The following is a 23,334-nucleotide window of genomic DNA, read 5'->3' on the forward strand; positions in this document are numbered from 1 at the left end:
CTATTATTTACTTTTCGGTAACATCTCATGAAAATCTTTCAGAAATTTATTTAGTTTAGCTGGATTTTGAATCCTAGAAAGGCCAACATGAATCCTCTCAGTAATAAGAGCTTCATTTCATTTAGTTTATCGTAAGGCCGTGTGTTAATATCATTGCGAATTATCAGCCAAAGGAAATAAAATAAGTAAAGTTTGACATTTGGGTTGACTGTGTGAATTGTGAATTTAGGTGCTTGTCATCATATATTATACAAACAATTGCTTTCGTCCAATTTTTTAACGTGAATTGTCACAATAGAAAGTTCCTCTTCAAAGAGTGTTTTTCAGCGGGTTTTATTCGTCCATCCATCCATTTATTCATCAGTGAATCCGTCTGCTCATTCCGTCGTCCTTCTTTCTAATTTTCAGTTGCTAGTTCGTTCCTTGGTAAATTCATTCATTCATTCGTATTTCTTTTGGTCGACTACAAGCCAAATTGAAGTGAAAGGGATGCGGACTAAAACTTATCTCACGAATTGTACCAGTGAGAAATCGTTTCATTCTAGCAAATAACGCCTCACTTTCCCCCACCCTCCCCTTCCTATTGTTTCCATCCACGAGCACTTTTCTGTCACCAGGCCCCAGTTGTTCACAGGCTGGAAAACTTTATCCAGGGGATAAGTCGCTATCAAGAGTGTGAGATATACCTCGCGTTAAACATTGACACTGGTTTTAGAAGACGCCTAGGTTTAATTTTTCGCGAGCAAATACCTAAATCTTTGCACACTGATTGCAACTGTTAGATAGTCATTACCCACCGGATAAAGTTATCCGGCCTTTTAACAAAACAGGGGGCCTGGGTTAAAGTTGGTGCCGCAGGCTCGCTACTCTTTTTAAGAAAAACTAAATACAAAAGCTTGGCGTTAGAAACATTTATTGAAAAATGCAACATCAACCTCAATTTAGGACACAATCTTCGGCCTGCTATCATTTCGTAGTGATTTGCTAATCCGACACCCTCTCAGAAGTTGAAACATGACGCTGCTTTGTTACTGGGACCGAGGAACTTCTTCGATCATCAAACGAGACACTGAATTCCATCCAGTGACACCATCAGAGTTACCATAATTATTGCAATTTCCGATGTTGATCCCAACACGGATTTTGCCCTTGTGGATGTTCTCGCAGTAGCCCTCTATTGACCCAGGTTTGTGTTCATCATAGCCGACTCCTTTTCTCACCCACAGCACCACATCAACAGGCATTGGGCCACTGCATTCTGCACCGTTGAAGGTAATGAACCATCGCTTACAACAGTTGTCACAGTACAAGTAGAAATTGCCTTGGTAAACAACACGGAGAGCTGTGTTATCTGTGGTTTTTGTAAACAGACAATCCTAAAAAAACAACGAAAATACCTGAAATCGTGGAGCTAGTTACACAACCTAATATTTCTTGTATTAGAGACGAAGTTTTGGAAGAATGGGTGGACCACTTTTTCAGCTGCATTTCTGTAATTAAGAACTGATATTTTACTCCCAGGTGGGGGGGGGGGGGGGGGAGGAACTAACACACCAAAACTGCATGTGTCTTGCGTGACAATCCTTCAGGTCTCATGTTGTCCTTGAAAAGTTATGTTGGATAGTGCTGCTAACCTAGGACATCAACGCGTAAAATATCTTTTTAAAAAATTTTCCTTCTATAACCCTTAAAATAAGGTTTAGTTTGTAAAGTTTGGAATAAATAGTGAATGTCGGTTGAAAGTTCAGCTGAAAACGGAGGACCTCGCGAAAAAAAACCGTGCATCAGACAAAAGAAAGTCACTCAAATCTTCCCCGGACGCATCAGGCTGAGCGATGTGCATGCTTCTTTATATCATTCACTTCCAAAACCTAAAAATGCATATACGTATGATTCGAACTTAGGCCAATACCGATGCTAATTTTGTGACATAACATTCGAGCCAGTCTTCTTCTTGCTTAACTGGTGTGTAGTGATTCTCTGATTCTCGGTCCAATAGAAAGGCCTTCTTCCTTTTGCTTTTTAGCTTGAAATAAGTTTTACCTCATGTAATGATGGGAAAAAAACGATGTAATTCCCAGAAACTAGACAATGATTTTTTTTAAAAAATGGGCAATTAGCATTACTATAACTCTTGAGGATTCATTTGATGAGGTTGTGTAGACCTCTTTCATAAATGGCTACCACCTGTACTGCCCTCATTTTGAAACAAGACTTATTAGCATAGAAACAGAACAACATTTTATTTGGTCGCCATTATGAAGGAGGTCTGTGGCTTTTCAAATCCAGCAAACCTTTATTAGGCCGATATCGCGATGGTCGCCACTTCTCCACACGCACTGCTTCCAGTTTCTATGATCAGCATCTTTTCCACTCGTTCCCGCTTCTCCCTTCAGACCAGGTTGCCCCGAAGGTCCTGCCACTCCCTTTTCTCCTTTGGCGCCATCGCGTCCGTCGCGGCCTGGTAACCCATTGTGCCCGTTCACCCCATTTCGTCCTGGAAGACCCGGCGGGCCATTAGGGCACTTAGATTGAATCTGCAGTGTGAAGGGTGATTAGTAGGGAAGCGTAGCTATATAGAACCTCTTGTAACGTTTATATCCTGTAATATACTGACTACCCCTTTTGCTTTTACATTCAAATCAGGTCAAGTGTAACTTCAGTTCATGTCTATATTATTCCAAAACTCCAGCGGAGATAATAAATGGTTAAATTTGAACATAATTTTGTTTGGAAATTGCCCTTGAGACTTGTGAGACATAGAAAACAGAACTGAGCCGTGAGGTTTTCCCATAAAGCCTCGTAGCCATGCCTGAATATTGATATATCGAACAAAGCCTATAGAGTGTTTTCACTCACGTGATCAGTAACCTTGTTTTTCCACCGAGACAAAAGAAAACGTTCGCAAGATAATGGAGCTCGATTCCCGGATGATTAATTGGGGACACCAACATGGCCGCCATCAGGTCACGTGAAAACACTATTCCAGCTGAGATAATAAATCAGATATGACCGATTCTAACCAGAAATATTATTTTCATGAAATCCTGCATATTTCATGCTTGGAATAGATGACGCTTTATTTTCAAAGGTTCCACATTTTTAACGGTAGCTTGCCACTGAATGCCAGTTCGTTTACTATGGTTATCCTATTATTACTGAAGTGGTTCACTGACTCTAAAATAACTGATGCTTTAAAAAAATCATGCGGGTAGGCTTGAAGTACAAGCTATCCAGTTTCGGTTGTTGAGTCTTTGCTTTTCGTAATTTGGGTAGCAAATTAGTGACACTGATCATTTCTTAGGAGAGCTTTCGTCTTTGTTGATTTAACTCCAACCTCACAAGGTTTAACTTTATGTCAATTCTTTACTGAATCATTGCTTACTTCTTGGCAGATATTACATTTACCCCTGTAAATACAACAACGTTAAACCATCCTTAACTCAACTAAAACCTAACTCAGGCTACCCATGTAATTTGGGTAAGGTCACAGTGAGATCTCTCGTGTGCGGTGGCTTTTTATCTGTTGCATTTGTTTGAGTATCATGAAGGGGCATAATGGAAACTGGTTTTCACCTTTTTTTGGACTGTGAAAGTGGGACATACATACTGCACTGGGCCTGGCATTTATCCTCTAGGAAAGGAATAAGCATTTCGAAAATGGGGTTTCGAATCTTTCGAGGTCTCCGACTCTATTATTTGACACAACTTCTCAAATGAGGTTATTTTTTATGTAAAGTTCTGTATCAGTAGACCTCAGTAGTCACTTAGACCAAGTTTGTAGACTACCAGGCTCCGCAAGGTCAGCGGTTTATTGGCGAATACCGATGGAATGACATGCCCAAAAGGCATCAGTCGGCACTTGCATCAGTTTCCAAACAATCACTAGGATTTGATAATTGAGATTTGGACTACAAATTTCCTCCTTGTTTTTGTATTCCAAACATACGGGTCAAGAGCTGACTAAATTCCACCAGGACAATTACGCGGATTCAGTTTTTCCTTAATGGATTTTTTGTTTAATATGAATACATGATGCAGCAGATAACCTAGTAACCTTTGTGGCTGTCTTAGTTGGTGTTTATAGAAGAATCCGCCTTACAAGAAGGGGTTTCTCTCTACTAATTAAAACATTCATTAATCAGTAGGTAGTTTTGGGGAATAGTGTGTGTGTGGATGGTGAGTTGAGGGAAAATCATAGACAAAAGTTATGGTTAGTCTGTAAAATGAGGGGGAGATGTTCACAAAGCAAACTCTCAACCCCACAATAAAGTTAACGAAAGAAACAAACTCTGTGTGAAATTAAAATTGTAATCCCAGAAACAGTCAGATAGTACATATACGAAAAACTAAATCACGTAGGAGGGATTAATAAATATTTGACCATGAAAATTATTCGTTCTTAAAAATGGGAATAATAAAGATGAAAAAATCTTTATACTAAAATCTTCGTTCTTAAAAAATATATGGAAAGAACTAAAGAAATCCCATGGAATATGAAACACCAGTTCCACGAGGCAAACCCAAAAATCCCAAGGATAAAGACAAGCTGACTGCGACACCATTAGGCTCGTAAATGGCTGCGAATCTTCAGGGGCAGAGCGCAACCGAGCAAGGGGGTTTCTAGTCCAGCGCTGGACCTCCACCCGACCCCCCCGTGCCGAGCCAAGAAAGGAAAAAGAGAAGAACAACAAGCCACAACTCTGGACAAAAACTAAGACTAAAATCCATGGACAGACTAACACGACCAAGGCTTCCAAGTCGATTAACTAAAACTAGAAAGTAACTCTTACCAAAAACACAACTCATCATGTGTATCATGGACGTTCTGAAGCAAAATTATAGTTTAATTAAAAAATAAAATAAAGAAAAAAAGGATTCCTGGTTACTTACATGGAAGAAAAAGCTGGCAAAAATTTCCCTTTGCTCCAAAATTTTGCGATGTACCCTGCAAACGTCAGCCTTGCTTGCGACAAGAGAATTCAAATATGACCCAAACTGTACACATGGCCTGGGTACGAGATGTGGGAAAGAGTAGATCTGGGAACCAGTATGACAATACATGGATCCTGGAATGCCCAAAGCAATTTAAAATACTAGTACGAAATTGAAGGCTAAAAAAGGCAATGACCCAGAAAAAATTGGAAGCATAAGTGAGATTGCATAGCTTCTGAAGCAGCTATCAAGGTACGAGAAGCAGCTAACGTTAATTGCCGGTGCTCTCATCTTGATGAGTTTGTGTTTTTCGCTCTTCGTGCAATATGGAACGAATCGTTTTTCCCTTAAGGAAGTCTTTTCATGTGTACTCTACCTGTGTAATTTTGTGCGATGAATGAATTGATATAAGAGTCATTTGATTTATCGCTGGAGCACTGACTGGGGTCACTTCAGGTGAAACTAAAAAGAACATTTACAAAAACAATTTTTTCAGTATTTCTGTGTAAGTGGGTGGTAGTTGAAGACTGTTAAGCTCACATGAGCGTCCATGGTCCATCGAATCTGAGGTTATCCCGGTTACCATAACACTGAAGACTATTTAGTATTTAGCCTTACCCCCGGACGAGACAGCCAGGGCTATGTCCCTGGAACGGGAATCCTGCACGCTTTATGGCATTCTGAGCACTGCCTTCAAAAACACTTTAGAATCATTACAACGCTTGAATCAAATCATTATCTGCATGCCCATAAACGAGATACCCATACCAAAAATCAGTCTACACTGATTTAGTTTTGTTTCCGTGTCAAGGCTCAAGAATTAATTAGAAGCTATTAGAAGACAAAATTAGATACTTGAAGTTAATTTACGACACGTTTTTCGCTCGCTGTCTTTCGGTTTCGTAGCTAAAACGAGCCAACCAATTGAGGACTCACTTTGTCCTTAAATCTTACTTTTGAAGTAGACGGCGAATTTTGACCATCTGCTAGTAGCAACAATAGAAACATAACCACGGGAATCGATCTCTCCATCTCAATGGTGGAAACTGATGGTGACCTAAACCTCAAGTTCTCATTCACAGAATTTATAGTTGGAGACCGGCTCAAATCAAATTCTCCGTGTGGTGTTGATTTGGATGAGTCAGTAATTTAGACTAATTAGACTAATTATTATGATCTTAAGACTTCAAGTTCTCAATCATAGAATTTTATAGCTTTATAAATTCTTAGGCGTTGATTTGGATGAGTCAGTAAGTTACACTGACGAGAATTTTCGTGTTCTGTTTGAGTTCAGTTCCGGTAAGGAAGCTGTCAGTTCCCTTTAGAATTACGATGCAACTCTGCGAACTTTCGAACGCATTGTTTGTGAAAAAAATGTTTAAAAACTTGATTTTCCAAACCAATTTCGCAGATTTTAGTTAAGTCTTACAATGGAGACACTCGACACTTGATATTTGATTGTACATTTTTTTAGTGACTATAGAATGTGGGCTCGTCCTTTTGACAAGAGTATTTAATGTTTTTACACTTACAAAATGCTAGGCATGTAACACTATACATCATAAGAAGAAAAAAGAAGACGAAAAAATTACAAAAAATGTCAAGTGTTCACGGTTCAAGTGTCCTAACTGTAATGAAATCCCTCTGGTTTTCAAAGCTAATAAATTAAATGTTTACATTTTGCATAATACAACTACAAATTTACAATCATGCTTGTACAGCGTATTGGCCTTATTAACAATGTTAGTTTGAATTTTTGGATTTGCGATCCATTGGCAAAAACCACCAGGGCAAGTCTGATTGACGTATAGAGGATTGGAATATATACTATCTTAACTGAGACAATATTTAGAAAGGTACTGCATTTCGCCAAAATGGTCAGGGTTTTGCGTGGCCACTTTTCTTCTCCGCTAACCAGGTTCTCTATTCTCGCGCTTTCAGACGAAAAAAAATCCATCTACAAATTAAAATCAAGGCAGATGCAATTACCGTATACATATATATCCAAACATTCCAAAAAAACCAAAACAGAAACTGTTTAAGAAACCGCCCTACTTTAAGCCAATACTAGAAATCTGAAAGGTATAGGAATGGACATATTATAGTCTAAACAAAAATTGAAAAAAAAAAGTGTTACCTTGGTATGGAAAAAGACAGTTCGAACTAATAATGGTTTCGGCAAAACAAAACGAAAGCGCCTTTTTTTTTTCTTTTGCTAACTCTTTAAGTGGAGGAACCTAGCCGATAGCCAACAAATAGAGGTCTACGTTGGTAAATGGAAGGATATTAACTCTTCTTTCTTTTTCTTTAGAGTGAATGAAAAGATTTTTGTCGATTAACTTATATACATTGTTAAAGAAAACTGAACTAAACAATGTCGTGATGAGCGCATGAAACTGATTTTCTGACTCTTGTCAGTGGATGGCAGGAAGAACAGATTGGGAGATTTTCTGGAATCGTAGCAATAAAACAAATTGTTATATCTGCCCATAAACGAGATGTCCGTACCTTAAGTCTGTCTGCACTTTTGTCTGCACAAAAGTTGATACCTAGAATTAATTTACGACACGTTTTGCGCTCGCTGTCTTTCGGTTTGGTAGCTAGAACGAGCCAACCAATTGAGGACTCTTTTTGTCACCAAATCTTACCTTTGAAGTAGATGGCGAGTTTTGACCATCTGCTGGCAGCAACAATAGAAACAGAACCACGGCGGTCGATCGCATCATGTCGATGGGGAAACTGATGATAGCCTGAGCCTCAAGTTCTCGATCATAAAATTTTATAGCTGGAGAAAGAATCAAATAAATTCTTAGGCGTTGATTTGGATGAGTCAGTAAGTTACAGTGACGGGAATTTTCGTGTTTTGTTTGGACTTCCGGTAAGGAAGCTGTCAGTTCCCTTTAGAATTGTAATGCAACTCTGTGGAACGTTCGGACGCAGTTTTTTATAACAAAAAAAGATGTTGAAGAACTTGACTGCGGGCCTCGGTAAAGACTTTCCAAAATAATTTTGCAGATTTTTAGTGAAGTGTTAATGAAACCCTTCTGGTTTTTCGAGCTAGTAATTTACATCTTGCATAATTTTCTATTTATCTCCAGTAACACTGAAGGTTGGCTTACATTTTTGGATTTACAATCTAATGGAAAAAACCATCAGAGCAAGGCTGATTGAGGTATAAAGGAATATCTCGGCTAATCTTAAGTGAGACAATATTTTGAAACGTACTTCCTTTTTCCATCTGGGTTTTGCATGGCAGCTGCTCTTCGTCGCTTCCCAGAGTATGAGTTTCAAGATGATGTCAGTACACTGCTCTGTTCTCACATTTCCGGCGAAACAAAATCACCGAAGAAAACAAATACAACTGTTTCGTATCTCTTAAAAGTACACCCAAACATTCCGTAAAATCGATAACAGAAACTGTTAAAAAACCATCCTACTTGGAAAATACTAGAACTCTGAAAGGGAGGAATGGATACGTTAACCTAAAAAAATATTAAAAAGTGTGTCACCTGCATTAAACTAATATTTGCTTTCACTTTTACTTTGATTCGAGTGACCTATTCTCGTCTGTGAATATCAATTTATGTCACAAACAATATAAAATCGATATTATATATGTTTGCTTTAATAGTTATCGATACTCAAACTAAAGACTCCCCACGAAAACTGTCAGATTGGTTATGGTCAGAAAACGAGACAGTGCAATTTCAGGCGAAAATCTGGCGTCATAAAACGGCGACGTGTTTAATAACAACAAAAAAATTAATCAAAATTAAATTTGCATATAAGTGACGATAGGGAACTGGCAACTGTAACATCTCAAACAGTACAAAAAAGAGCCTTGCTATTGTAATCACTCGGCGACAATTGAACCCTTCCTATGTGACAAAAATTGTACCTGTAACACAGGCATGAAACTTCACTTCGCGTTGTTCGGCACAAGTAAATCTCTCTGGTCTGGCTCATTCCAGATACAGCAAAAGATGGCCTACAAATCTTTGATCCGGAATTTCAACAAATATGTCCTCGAGGTTAAAAGCCCAATCAAAACAACAGAGCCATGACATTGCTATTGTTTTACTTTATATACGCCAATAAACTCGCATCACGCTGCAATTTTTTATTCCGCGTTTCGCCGTGAAAATATGACACTTTTTTGCGGGAAATATCGTTGTAAAAATGAATATACTCGGGAAAGCGTTGACTCAAGGAATAAGAGTAGATAGACGCTCCATTTAATGGGCTAAAATAAATAATGGAAGCAAACAACATCACAAACCAAAACTAGCAACAAGTAATGGAGGGGGGGGGGGGGGGTAATGAATACAGCACTATTACATTAGGAATGTCGTAGGACTGACTAAGTATTTAAATTAGATAATCCTTAGGAGGACGATTTACACTAAGATCGTCATTGGCAAACGTCGAACACACATCGTTTATGAGGAATCTGCACACCAAGGGCTCACTTCCTCCTAAAATGAACGCAAAAAAAAAACCAAAAACAAAAACAACAAAACAAAGAATACACAAAATGTAAAGAAATAATGATCGTTGTCATCGTCATCATCATCATCATTGGATGTGCTGGCGGCGGTGTGGAGAAGATGCTGAGAGAGACTGTAAAGTTATTTCAAGACAAGAAGCAGAGGCAGTACCAGCGCTAGCGATGCAGAAGACAGTACTCACGAACAGTGAAATTTTACTGAGAAAGATATCATCTATGCTAGTGGAATCAATAGGGAGTTTAAGAAACCACGACGGCTACGGCGACGAGAACGTCACTTCAAACTAGTAGTTTGAGCTATTCTAGTGTTTCACAATGTTTCCATCTAGTTTATGTTGTACAATATGGGCGAAGTATGCAACAACCAGATTGGTATGTACGGATTTGAAGCAAAGAGAGAGAAGAAAAGATTCAGTGTTGCTTGTCCACGTTGTCGTCAAAACCTGTAAACTGGTCATTTTACGTTGTTGTTTTGACGAGTACGGGAGATAAATGTAAAAAAAATGCGTGCCGCACGTGCAGCACGATCCCTTTTTCCTCTTTTAGCCAATGGTATTACTGTTTTTTGGCATTGTCGTTACCGTAGCCGTCTTCGTTTCTAAGGTCGTGTTCTATTGGGATCAACCGTTTCAACCGCAACCGATTTCGGTTGAAGCGGTTGAGGTTTCCCAATAGAACACTTTTCCACACGTTTTCGGTTGAAACGCGGTAACTCCTGGGAATAGTTATTACCAGACTTCTCAGCGTTGACAAGTTGAGACCCGAAACCAACATGGCAGGAGCCCGCGGCCGACTTTAAATGGCCCGCGTAAACGACAGCGGTTGCTGCCAATACTTTTTCAACCGTTTCAACTTAGTTTGATGCCGATCAAAAAGTTGATCAACCAAACCAACCGAAATACGGGTTGTTCCCAATAGAACACGAAAAACCCAACCAACCCAACCAACTAAAACCGGTTGATCCCAATAGAACACAACCTTAAACTCCCTAATATGTGACGAGGAATCAAGACAGTTAAAGGCTCTATCCTAGTTTTCGCTTAGCTCTTATTAACCGAGCAGGAGGTCTGTATGGGAGAATCTTGACCTCGGTCGTGAGTACAAACCTCACTGCGTTCGGTCTGTACACAAGACCGAGGTCAAGATTCTCCCATACAGACTGACTAAGCTGGGTTAATAAGATGTTTATTATACGGCAAACAAAAACAATTTAATTCGCTTAATGTAACTGGTTTGTAGTAACTGACATTTTGCTTGCATGCAAACGACGATGAGTGGCAATGAGCTGAACTTAATTCTGCCAAAGTTTGTTCGTCCTCCTTACCTTTTCTTCTCATCATGCTTTTTGGCAATTCCATAAATAAATATTGGTAGAAGAAAATACTCAATATCTTTGCATTTTCGTTTGCAACTTTTTCACCGCAAAACATTACCGGTCTAGATGCCGGTCTAGATGGGAAAATCTAGACCACGGTCAATATCGATTTTAGGAACAAAAGTGATCGTTTTTTTCCTTTCATGGCGACATTTATCGTTTCGGTTCTAAGAAAAGAGGATGACTGGCACCTCAACCTTCTTTCACCCTTTCATTCCCACGATCGAAACGTTCATTCTCCTAACTAGTACCATGGATTTCTTTGTTGGGTGGTCATGAGAATTTGGTGCTATATCACGATCACAACTCCTAACATGATAATATTCTTTATCCTCAACACCTGTCTGACTGACATTTCATTGAAATTGTGAGGAGACTATACGTACTAATCACTCCTAGGAGTCAAAAAGGTTAATTGACAATTATTCCATGAGCCCGCGTTGGATACGAGATGATAAATAGCCATGGAGGCGCGTAGCGCCGAGGCTTATTTCCCTTTCGTAAACGGTCGTTGCCATTTGAAACGGTCGATGCCATTTTTTAGCTCTGCATTACACTCATTAGGTCTAAGAACTCAAAAGGTTGCGATTACTGGGAGTTGTGTCTCGCTGGTCATATGAGTTAGGGTTCGGGTTAGGGTTCTGTTTAGGGTGAGGGCTAAGAACCCGAGTTCGAATCTTGAAATTTTCGGACACTTTTTTTCCTCCAGTTTTTCTTTTATAAATGTTTTTTTTCCTTTTTTGTCTTAATTTTTGTTAATATTTTTTCTTAGTTTGTTTCTTTTAATTCTCTTTGAAGTGAAGTGTGTAGGCGACCGTTATAAATGGCATCGACCGTTTCAAATGGCAACGACCGTTCTGAAAAATGGCAACGACCGTTTACGAAAGGGAAATTTGCAGCGCCGATTTGGCTATTACCAATCTCGTATCCAACAAGGGCGAATGGAATAACTGTTTATTAAATTGTCAACCTTTTGCTAAATTTTATTTAAGTTGAAGAAACGACTGCAAAGTGACGTGAATTCCCGGCGCTATAATGTTTATGCTGAACGACATTTGCCGCATTCATTTTCATACAAGGTCAAACGCAGGAATAATGGCTGATAACCGAGATCCAGTGAACCAATGAGAAAGATAGAATTGCATTATCCGAGGTTGAGAATTTAATAATTAAGGGTAACAGGTCCAGTCCGGTCTTTGAAATACTTGAATTTCTCTTAATTTTACATACAATAAGCAGGGTCCGAAATTGCTCCTTCCTGGTCGCCAATACGACTAAAAATTGAGTACTGGCGACCAGAATTCACAACTGGTCGCCAGTGGACGACGTGCCACTTTTTATCCTGCCGATGCTTTTGAGATAAAAATGAAAGAGGTTTTCCCGTTAACTACCTTCATAACGTCGCAAGCCGCTAGGTCTTTTTGCGGTTTCTCGTACAATACGTATTGCGGGCGAACAAACAACGTAAAGAGATTCAAGGGACTGGTGCGAGAAATGTAGCACGGTAAGAACATGGCGGCCTGTGTGCGACACCCCTAAGAGGTACCAAGATCCTATCTTGTGGGTGTGGCATGAAATATTTTTCACCCCTAAGAGGTACCAAATTATGGGTTTTAATTAGACAAAATTAAAAATTAGTTAATTGCGAAATGTTTCCTGTCCTAATTTTTCGGCTCAATACCCTAAAACGTACCACTAAAGCTTCCGCTGTGGAACTTTTGAGGCTGAACACCCTAAGAGGTACTAAAACCGCCTTTTTAACCCCTAAAAGTTACGATGAGCACCTCCGGGGGTGCGACAGAACGTGACTGGTGTTTCCGTGGCTAAAATTTTCAACAAACTAAGGGGCAGATGGATTTCTTTATTACATTCGTGGTCGGATACATTTTCTCTCCAAAATGTCCGCTTTCGTAAGCGAAAAATAATGCTTGGTACATACACACGACAGAGCGCGGTCGTTGCTTTCTGGTATCCACAAAAAAAGTTCAAAACATGCATTTTCAGGTGAAAGTTTTTCGCGACCATAATTTGACATCTGACGAGTAAAAATGATTATCTAGTTGCCAATTGGCGCCCATCTAAGAAAGTTAATTTCGGACCCTGGAATTATCTTGCTAATGTTGGTAAGGAGAGGATGTGGTGTTCGCATTGACCCGTGGCGCCCGTGTCCCGTTTCCCGAAATCTTTCAGGCCTTTTTCGGTTGTCACAACTCCCTCTGTATCTTAGAACGGTTAGGTATTACGTCATCAAACTCAAACTGGGGGCCTAGTTGTCCGCTTCCTGCAACAGACTCCCACACCGGCAGCAAGGGTACAAAATGGTTGCTGCTTTCCTACAATTTCTTACGGGTTAACCCTTTTGTCCCTCGGTCCAAAAAAAATACTAAACCCAACCTGTTTCACTATGACATACTTAACTACCCTGCAGAGGAATAACTCCTAAATGTATTACAGTAAAAGTAATGTCGATAGTAACACTTCTCACGATATTATTGGCTTTATGCAGAGATTACTGGTGATTTATGTAGCCGCAGGGCTTTCCAGCTTTATAATGGATAAAGAACTAAACCCAAACACTGAACATTAACTGGGACTTGTAATCGAAAACGTATTAAACGACAAGATATTACAATCTCTTTAATTCTGCTGTATTTTTCACATTATTCCAAAACAATTTAGGCTAACGTGACAGTACCTGATAATTTGTCAAACTCAATGAATTTTGTCATACGTAACGGACACACTTTACTTTCACTCCTAAACGTTCCATTGACGAACGGTGATTTGATCGAAAGGGCAAATTTTCCGGTAAGATACAATCGGTGGCTGTTTAAAGATATCGAAATCCAATATGGCGGACAAGAAATCATATTTTTCCTACTTTCCCGCCACTGCAGCAAGATTTTTTCAAAACGAAAGTCTCAAGCATAACCGTTTTTAAACTGCCCTTGAGTCAGAAGTCTTTTATGTGTTTTCAGAAAAGATAGGCACTGCAAATTTGTGACCCTATTTGGGAAAAGCAGGCTTAACGAAAATAGCGTTGAAGCGTTTTTTCGTTGTAATGCATTTTCAACGCATTGAAAATGCGTTGAAGAGCATTTCCATTGCGTTTTAAAACGTTGGCAATGTTTTTCAACGGAACCGAAATGCGTTGCAAATCCATTTCAAAATCATTTCAAAACATTGTCAATGCGTTGTCAAACATTGACAACGCGTTTAATGAAACCGCCACGGGCCGTTTGGAATCATTCATAGCACCGCTACTATTAGTTACTACGAAATCTTTACAACGAATTGTACATATTATTTGTTACACTGGCGAAAATTTGAATTTTGTCAGAGCATTTCAAAGTAAATTGTTGCTTTTCACATAGTTAACTATGCTTTTCACGATAGTTTTATTTCCTCTTTGCCCCTCCCTTCCATTCTACACTCACCAGGATATTTCTCACCGCTGAATGTATTTATTATCCACTCAGAAGCATTCCTGCTTTTCATTCTAAACAAACAGAACAACAAGAACTTTAGCATAAATGGGAATTTACAACACTGCCGAACATCATCATCATCATCGTCATCATCACATCTTTGTTTACCCTCGGATTTTAGAGTAGCTTGGTGTAGCTAGTATCTCCGAGCGCTTTACCCTCCCTATCATGATATACCGCAGAGAACAGACCAGAACACCGGCAACTGTATGCTATGCCCTTTGCGAATCTTTTACGTCCCACAGGGTCTTACGGTTTATCGTCATTACCCGAGAAGACCAAAGCAATTGTAGAAGTCATCACAAAGGATGCACTTTCTCCCCAAGTATTAGAAGACCACGAATGTTGGTCCAGCCGGAGTTTTGATCCGGCGACCACCTCCCGCACAGAAGTCCAACAATCAACCAACCAAGTGAACCGGCCGGGAGCTGTACCACGCACACCACACAATAAAAGGCTATGGACTGGTCACTTTTTCGGGACTTCGAACTGAGAACATACTAGCAGAGCTGAAATCCGCGTGAATGGGCAGTCTAGTAAAGCCTCCTTCACGGCAATATACTCACACCCGTCAGTGGCCAAGCTTGGAATTCTTTTACCTTTTCTTTGCAACAACCCATCACGTGCTTTTCGTATTTACTCCTGGATAAAGAAGCCACAGACAGCCCAGACTAACAATTTGAGAGCTTAGGTAACGTATCGATTTCAGCTTATCTTATGTTATAGCAAAACACACTAAAAAGCAACTTACTTAATACACCCCACACATGTCTCTAGGGGATTTCAAAACTAGCTCAAATCACATAAATTGGAGAAAAGGACATAAGATGCCACGAGAGTTTGTTTCTTTCTCCAAGGACGTAATAGATTAGACAAGTTTTCCGCTAACTTGCATCACCTTGTTTTCAAGCTGCACTCCGGTAGCCACGAAAGCCTATTTTGTCGTTACGCACGCTCGTTCAAACTTACAGTACTGCAAAACACACAAACACCAAATTACATTTGCTGGGAAATCTGCAAGCTCTAGGGGATTTTTGGATAGAACGTGTGTGGTATGCCTGATTATTAAGAGTACTCTATTTATAGTATTATAATAAAATGCTTCTAAGCTAGACCTGACAACAGCTGTCCCTAAACTTTTCCCATGGTAGTCTCTATCAATGGTACATGCCAAAACGTCGCTGTACGGTTTAAACAATTCAACCAAATTCTGCAAAGAATCACACCAGAAAAGAAAATCACATACAACTTTTACGTAGTAACACATCAACAAGTGCTTATTAAAAGAGATGATTATCACAGCCGTTCGTGTTGAAGATCAGTGGAACATTTAGATTCTAGAGATTCTCAACTTGGAACTGTTTGCAGATGTATCGCTGATTCCTTTTCCCTGGGCGCGAAGGCAGTAATGAGATGCACACCTGTTTAACCAAGCATCACAAAGTGTCTCCTTAACCTTTTTTCTGAACCTAAATAGGCGATTTCCATTATGGCATGATTTTATTACCAGGACCAGAATGCTTTGTCATTCTGATTTTTCTTCTCTCCTCCAAGTCTAATTGTTAAAATTTGCCTGACAATAGAAGCAACTCAAAGCAGTCTAGTCTTCGTAGTAAATCATATTATCATGCAAATCGCCCATACAACTTGTGTGAAGATACGTGGGCAATAAAGATCAAAAATTGTCCCCCATACTCAAGTAAGCATTATCAGTTTTGAAAAAAACATAACTCAAATGTAATACGAACAATGGCATCAACTCGTTTGTTGAGAATACCGACCGACACGAAAGTGCCTCTTGGATCTCGCAAGAAAGACAAGAGGAGGGGGTGACCTTAACAAGAAGCAGATGATTTTACAGTGTTTGATTGAATTTTAGCTCTACATTGATACCTTTATCTTATCTCAGGATACATAAGTTTATTTTAGGTTGACGAAGCTATACTATTCCACAATTAATGCAAATCACCTTGCCAAATTTTGAGGACATGATCACCCCCTCCTCCCTCTCCTCCCCTCCTCAAACACGAAGTCAAAAAGATTATGGGCTTAGTACCAATAATAATATTAATTTATTTTAATTTTCTAAAGGCCAACATTCTATTTGTCAGTGAGCATATTAAACAACAAACCTGTTCTGTAATTGTTGTAGGAAGATTCTCAATAACGATAACATCACTGCCATCTGATGAAGCCAACAAATCTTCCTGTACAAGAAAAAAGAAATTATTCAGTGGTGTATTTGTCTCACATCAAACGCTTACATGTATGTCCATGGACAAGGATGTAAGAGTTATTTTTGTTGACCATCTCTCTTTTATTTTGTATTTCTTGCCAGAATTGCACATCAAACCTTATATCTCTGATAGACACCCGTTCATTTTACTCTGGCTAGTGCCAGGCCATTTTACTCATCAATAATTGGGAGCCCCTGAGAGTGAAAGGGTTGGAAATATCAATGGGTGTATATTTCATTGTGTCTATTGCTTTTGACAGAAATGTCTGGTTGGATATGGCTCTGTGCAGATATGTACATGTATGGGCATGTTCCATAGGATGGTGATTTCATCTTTCCTACAACTTTGTTAGGAACGTGCTCATAAATCGTCCAGTGAAGGTAGATGGCAACCTTATCATGCCACTGGTATTATTATTATTATTGTTGTTGTTGTTGTTGTTGTTCTTCTTCTTCTTCTTATTCTTATTATTATTGTTATTATTATTATTATTATTATTATTATTATAATAATATTATTATATACTCTACTACATTTACTACTGCTACTACAAAGTTCTATTAATAGAGATTAAAGGGCTAACTAATGAACCAAGAGGTTTTTGGACCGTTTGTTTTTGTTAATTGGAAATTTGCATTGCTTATCGTAGCAATGTGATTGGATGAATTTCAGTTTTGGCTTGAATTTTCATACATGAAAATTTTTCCACAGCAAGCATTTGCCTGTAGGATGAAGGTGGGCCTTTAAGCATCATATTTACATGAAACGCGAAACAGTGGGCTACAGTAACTGCTTGTCATACACTGTAAAAGCATGAAAATTATGTTATTCTAACTCGTCTCTCTCGTTTGAATAATTAATTGATACCTGCTGCTAACACACAAAAAATGAGCTCATATCAAACAAGTTTCTTTCCTTTTTGACAAAATGCCAATTTTAGTCCGAAGTTTGCCGTCTACTGTATTTATATGTTGCCTAATCTCTCTACTACTAATGTTTAGACCTCAAGGTCCTGGATCGAGTAACCACTTATTTACACCACTTACTAATGTGGATCAAGACAGTAAAGAAGGAGCAAATTACATAAGCTAATTTGAAAAAAGAACATAAAACAAACAAGAAAGGGAGCAAAATCCTTGTTGCTCATCCGAGCAGTACAACAACCTTAAATTTAGACAAGCAAAGAAAAGGATAAAAGTGAGTAGCTGTGAAAATGCAGGCTTAGTATTAGTCATACATAATTTCATTAACTACCTAAACAACAGTTCCAAGGTGAGATTGAGCCCTTATAGCCTTTCCAGAACATTTCTTTTTATACAGCAGTACTAACCTTACATCCTATGGAAACCAAAGGTGTAGTGGAGCTTGTATTTCTTTCATCTGTTGAATCAGATACATTTGAGACTGGTCTTGATGTGTTATTCTTGTTTAACCTTGTAGCAGTCTCTTTGCACCACTTTGGCGTTGATGGCTTGACTTTACTGGCTGACAGTGGAGGAAATGACTCTTGTTTCTGTATTAGAAAGTTGGCTCATTAATTTGACGAGAATGTTCATGACAGCTTGAGACATAATATCATGTTATAAAAGTACAAAAACTCCTAATGACAAAGTTCAACTGAATCTATTGTATTTTTAAAATGTCAAACTTAATTTTTAGTCCATACATAAACACATTAATTATAATATATAGATGTAGATTACACACATACATGTATACATATGCAATTCTCCATATAGAGAGAATATTATTATAATAGTATTACAGTTGACTGTTTGGCTCATAGGCTCAATCCCCCAAACAGGTTTTGTGCAGCAAAATAAATACCGGTAAATAAATAAATAAATAAATAAATAGATTATTTAATAAAAAAGTATGAACATCTCTGAATCATCTTTTTTAAAAAGCCACTACGATGAAAATTTTGCACGTCCTTTTTTCTTTAGATTTTGAAAATAGACGTACTAAATAGGTATCATGCCAATTTTTATCTCAAAATTCCCACGGAAAGCATGATTATTGTAATGTAGTTTTTCGGTTTTCGCAGTCCGCCATTACTCGAACGGCAAATGACCGTGAGCGAGGAAAAGGGTTGGGTCTAGCTGGATCGCCTGGGATCTGACGTCATATGCGCAACGTTCAAAATAAATGCGGCTAATTTCCCATGCTGTCTATGAGATGTGAGAGATCGCTGAGTTGCTTTTTGCTGATATTATATACATTACTCCTTGATCGACTTGTTCGCTTTGTCAAACGCTCACAAAGCGATGCGCGTATGACGTCATGAGCCAAGTCTTGCATGAAGACTGCTTACAAAATGGTCGCAGGCTTCTCCAGTGCCATCCGAGTAATGGCGGGGACAGATTTTTAGCGGTTTTTGGCTGGCTATTTCCCGACTTATCTCACTTCTATCGTTCCAAATTTAAATGCATTGTATTATTTTGAACATATTGACTCAATTGACGTTGAAAAAATTTGAAAAGAAAACCAAACATTTTCGTCGTAGTGGCACTTTAAAGCTTTTTTTTTATTTCATTTACTACCAGTTACTCCTGATAGCTGATGACGCAGTCCCCATAAAGCAGTCCATTTGAGTAAAATTGAATCTACGTGGTCTGTGGCATTGTGAATAGAGTTGATATTGGCCACCTAATCAACATGATCTGTGGCAAATTTGTAAATAGTGTTGATAATGGTCAACTAATAAACTTTCATTATCCATGGTTAGAGCACCAATCCTCAAGCCCAGGCACTCATTTAAAATTAATCAACTAAGAAGCAAAGCCAACTTCCAAATGCTAAAGTAAGCAACAAGTTGAAAGTGAAGATATCAAATCATTCATCAGTCATTTACCGGTACCACATCACATCCTAAATTTACATAACACCAAGTTTAAACAATCCAAAATAAAAGCAGACGATTATTGCACAAATAATGCATAAGTTAATAACAAAAGTTATTACATACCTAATATGCAGAAGTAATGAAAGTGAGATTTGTGTACCCCAGATAAACACCTTGATAATGCTAGTTAATGATATTATTATTATTATTATTATTATTATTATGATCATCATCATCATCATCATCATCATCAGAATTCAAGGTGAATAGAGGACACTGGTGCATATTTACCAAGCCGCAGAGGGGAGAGGAAAATATTCACCCCTTTTCCTGATCCTGAAGTCAATAATACTGTTTATTTGTAGTAGATACCACTTCAACCCGATGACAAACATATCTTATAAAGAGAACTTACTCATGGAAACTAGGGCTGTATTACTCTAAACCAATTTGTATTTTCCATGGCCACTCAGGGGTGAAAAGCACGTGGCTTAAATCACAAACCATAAACCAAAAAAATCACTACTCCATCACATGCTGCATACTAACCATGAGTCACTGTAAAAAACAGACAGCAGATTGCAGACCAAGGATAAAATGAGGCTAAAAGGGCGAAATGGAGTCTGTGCACTGAACTCCAGCGAACAAGGAAATAACCAAAACTTCTTACAATGTTCACATACCACAATCTTTAAATCTATCCGTATCAAATGTCACTCTTGTGGAGCTATTTGTACCTTTAAATTAAGTGATGATTGTTTGGACAGTTGTTAAATTTAGTATGTATTTTTGTCTTTTGTTTGGGTCCCTGGAGTGGAGCTCTGTGGGGATACCCTGCCCAAAGGGGAGAAGTTTATAAATAAATAAATAAATAAATAAGTAAATTAATAACTAAATAAAAAAATAAAAAAATAAAAGGAGACTAATGTTAAAATGCTGGTTTCAATAAGTTCCGACAAAAAGCATTGGCTACACTGTACTTCACTCAGAGAACTCAAAAGCTGGCTACTTTTTTCCTTACTGGATTGAAGCAATTAAAGACAGATTCTTTCAAACCTAAAATCAATTTAAAAGTGATTACCGGTACTTATTAATCGAGCAGTGACAGCATTCAGTTACTCTTCTAAAACCAGCCGCCAACTTTAAATTTTAATGAAATCCCTGTTTAAGGCAATTTACTGCGATTTTCATAATTCTGTGGAATCTCACCTTCAAGCACCAAGCGCCAAAGTGCTTTTTGGCTTCCATCAATCAAATTTCCGGAAATAGCTGGGAAGATCGACTCCGCCTCCGGAAAGTGAATTGGAGTTTTTGTTTAGTTCACAGCTTGAATATCGTTATGATATGTTTTTAGAAATTCTTCAGAAAAAAGATTTGTACAGATTCCATTGCTTTCCATTGGCAACGAGTTCAAATGTACAAGTGTACCTTAGGGACCAAAGATGCTGATCGGTGGGTTACATCACACATCAATTATTGCTTTCGCCATCTGCCATTGGCATCGGAAGCTTGATTGATGAAAGTCAAAACGCAGTTTGGCCGTTGGAGCTTGAAGACAAATTCACCAAAATTATGAAAATCGCAGTAAGCAATAAGAAGTTGAATTAAATGTGATGATCCTTTTTAGGAAAAAAACCACTGCCAGGAAATTTTTGTCAACACAGTAGCATAATGCACTTTTATACAGCTCAACTGATCTTTTATTTTAAAAACCCTTTCTGACCAAAGAATTTTGAAAAGTGCCAAGCCAAACGAGCCAGTACTTCCATAGGTCTTGAATGTGGCCCTGCATTCTGTAGTTGCTCCCATAGTTTTTCCTGGCTACAACTGTCAAATCTCACCTGTCCATAGTTCATATTTCACCCCCTGTCTGTATTTTGTCCCTGGTTTTCAATTTGCGGCCTGCATATGCAAGCTTATAGGCATGTTTCACACAGACTGGTGACTAGTGCTAAAGAACTACTTTTTAAAATAATTTGCCAATCACCTCAATACACTTTTCCCTTTAATTTATTCTCCGATATCGTCCAAAATACATTGTGTTGTTTTTGGAACCTTTTCATGGAAATTTCACTTTTTTCACTGGTTTTGAAAGACAGGAAAAGTGGTCATACTTTGATCCATAACCGAGCAATGAAAGGGAATGTGTTTGACACCGGGTTGATGTCACAAATTAACTTGCATCGCTGTTTTCAAAGACCTATCGCAATGCAAAGCAGTCTGTGACGTCAACCCGGTATCAAACCCAATCCCCTTTCATTGCTCGGTTTTGGATCAAAGTATGACCCCTGTTCCCCTCTTTCAAAGCCAATAGACCTTATTCACGATGGCCGCCATGTTGGATTTGCTATTATCATGCAAATTAGCTACTCACATCTGAGGGGACAAACAACACAAGTTCGAGAGGTTATAACGAACATCTTAGCCACACAGATGATTTGTTTCACGTTCATTGAGTGTTTATCACCTAAGTAGTAAAATCGAATGATTACACAAGTTACTTCGATGTTTTTTTTAGTGAAAAATGAGGAGATAACAAAGTAGAAAGTCAAAATGTCAAAGGCAATCAAAGATATAAAATTATTATAAAAGGTACTTAATTCTAAATTCTAAAATGTACCTTTAGCATTGTTATTTTCAATATTTCGACGAGCCGATTTTCCGCAATTTGCCTTTTCCAATGTTTGCCCTCCAGCATAACACATGGCTAATTTGCATGACAATTTGAAAATCAACATGGCGGCTATCATGAATAAGGCCTATAAAAAGTGAAATTTCAATCAAAAGGTTCTAAAAACAACACGATGTATTTGGGACGATTTCGGAGAAAAAATAAAGTGGAAAAGTGTGTTGAGGTGATAGGTACTTCAACGTTTCAAAAAGCTAGCAGAGACAAGCGTTTTTCAAAATCATAACAAAAAAAGGCATTTTACGTTTAAGATGCTGGAAATTTGCTTCTCAACTTTCTCTCCTGGTCTCCTAACAGGAGGTGAATCTGTCAAAGCACGAGCTTTCATAAGAGAGGCTCTTCCCCGCCCAGTCGAACACCTGGGAATCGACTGCTTTTCCTTCGTTATTCCAAGTGCTGCTTTAGGAAGGGCGATGCAAGTGACATCTTTTGTTGGTTTGCCTCTTCCTTCTCCCAACGCTGGAATAAGTTCTGTTTCATCCGGCTCTTTCGAAGAGTGAACGTCAATAAACAACTCCTCATCCCGTGTTTTACTCTCAGTGGCCATCATTTTGACTAACTTCCCCAGTCCCTACGCAGCTGAGCAACATTTTCGTACCCAGGGCCTGGTTGTTCAACGCCCTTTAACGCCAATCAAGGACGGTGACAACTGAATTCAACCATGGACCGGGCCCACAGGGAAATAAGCGCCCTGATTCAGCGGTATTCTTGCGTGGCTTACTGAATATGCGGGACGTATAGAAAACATGGACCCCAAGTCCATCGACAATCCCTGTGGACCACCCCTGTGGACCACCCCTCATTCTGTAAATTCAATACGTTCTACAAAAAAATCTTCAGCCGAAAGGGAGAAATGATCCTCGCACTAATCTGGAAAATTTAAGCAGGAGTCCATGACAAGGAGCCAACAACTCCCATACTAAGCCTATAAGTCCATGAGCCGAACCAAAATTTCTTACCACTTCTTGGGAAAAAGTGTGACTAGTGACAATTGAAAGAGCATCACAAGCTATACTAAAATTTTGATGATAGCAAATCCGAAAGCGCAGCTTTATGAATATTTTGGGACTCAAAAAAGTAAAAAAAAAATAGCGCCTCTGCATGAAAACGAAGCTAGGGAAAACGCTCCAGCAAGGCCTTGAATTTAAGATTGAATTCGCGGTCTAAGAAATTTTAAGCTGAGAAATGTTTCTTTTTGTTTTTTAATTCTTGCTGTTTGAATTACTAGAAAAAACTTGAATTCTAGTTTTATTTCGAA

The 23,334-nt window shown here is 38.6% G+C and overlaps 1 protein-coding gene across 1 annotated transcript; it reads right to left on the reverse strand.

The window, feature by feature from the left end:
* Window positions 1-902: 902 nt before the first annotated feature.
* Window positions 903-22,636, reverse strand: LOC137971104 (uncharacterized). The gene is made up of 8 exons (XM_068817824.1): window positions 22,321-22,636; window positions 17,873-18,055; window positions 16,438-16,512; window positions 15,421-15,515; window positions 14,255-14,316; window positions 7,584-7,720; window positions 2,295-2,537; window positions 903-1,376 (listed from the first exon to the last, which is right to left on the reverse strand). The coding sequence occupies exons 1-8, from the start codon at window positions 22,624-22,626 to the stop codon at window positions 1,029-1,031; spliced, it is 1,449 nt and encodes a 482-aa protein (XP_068673925.1). The 5' UTR covers window positions 22,627-22,636; the 3' UTR covers window positions 903-1,028.
* Between the last annotated feature and the right edge of the window lie 698 nt (window positions 22,637-23,334).

Source organism: Montipora foliosa, chromosome 9 (genome assembly GCF_036669935.1).
Source record: "Montipora foliosa isolate CH-2021 chromosome 9, ASM3666993v2, whole genome shotgun sequence".
Taxonomy (NCBI): domain Eukaryota; kingdom Metazoa; phylum Cnidaria; class Anthozoa; order Scleractinia; family Acroporidae; genus Montipora; species Montipora foliosa.

Coding starts and splice junctions, on each gene's coding strand:
- LOC137971104 (XM_068817824.1), bottom strand. CDS start 22,626: ATGATGGCCACTGAGAGTAAAACACGGGATGAGGAGTTGTTTATTGAC. Junction 16,513..17,872: donor TGGTTTCCATAGGATGTAAG/GTTAGTACTGCT, acceptor TTTCTTGTACAG/GAAGATTTGTTGGCTTCATC. Junction 1,377..2,294: donor GCGATATCGGCCTAATAAAG/GTTTGCTGGATT, acceptor TTGTTTTTTTAG/GATTGTCTGTTTACAAAAAC.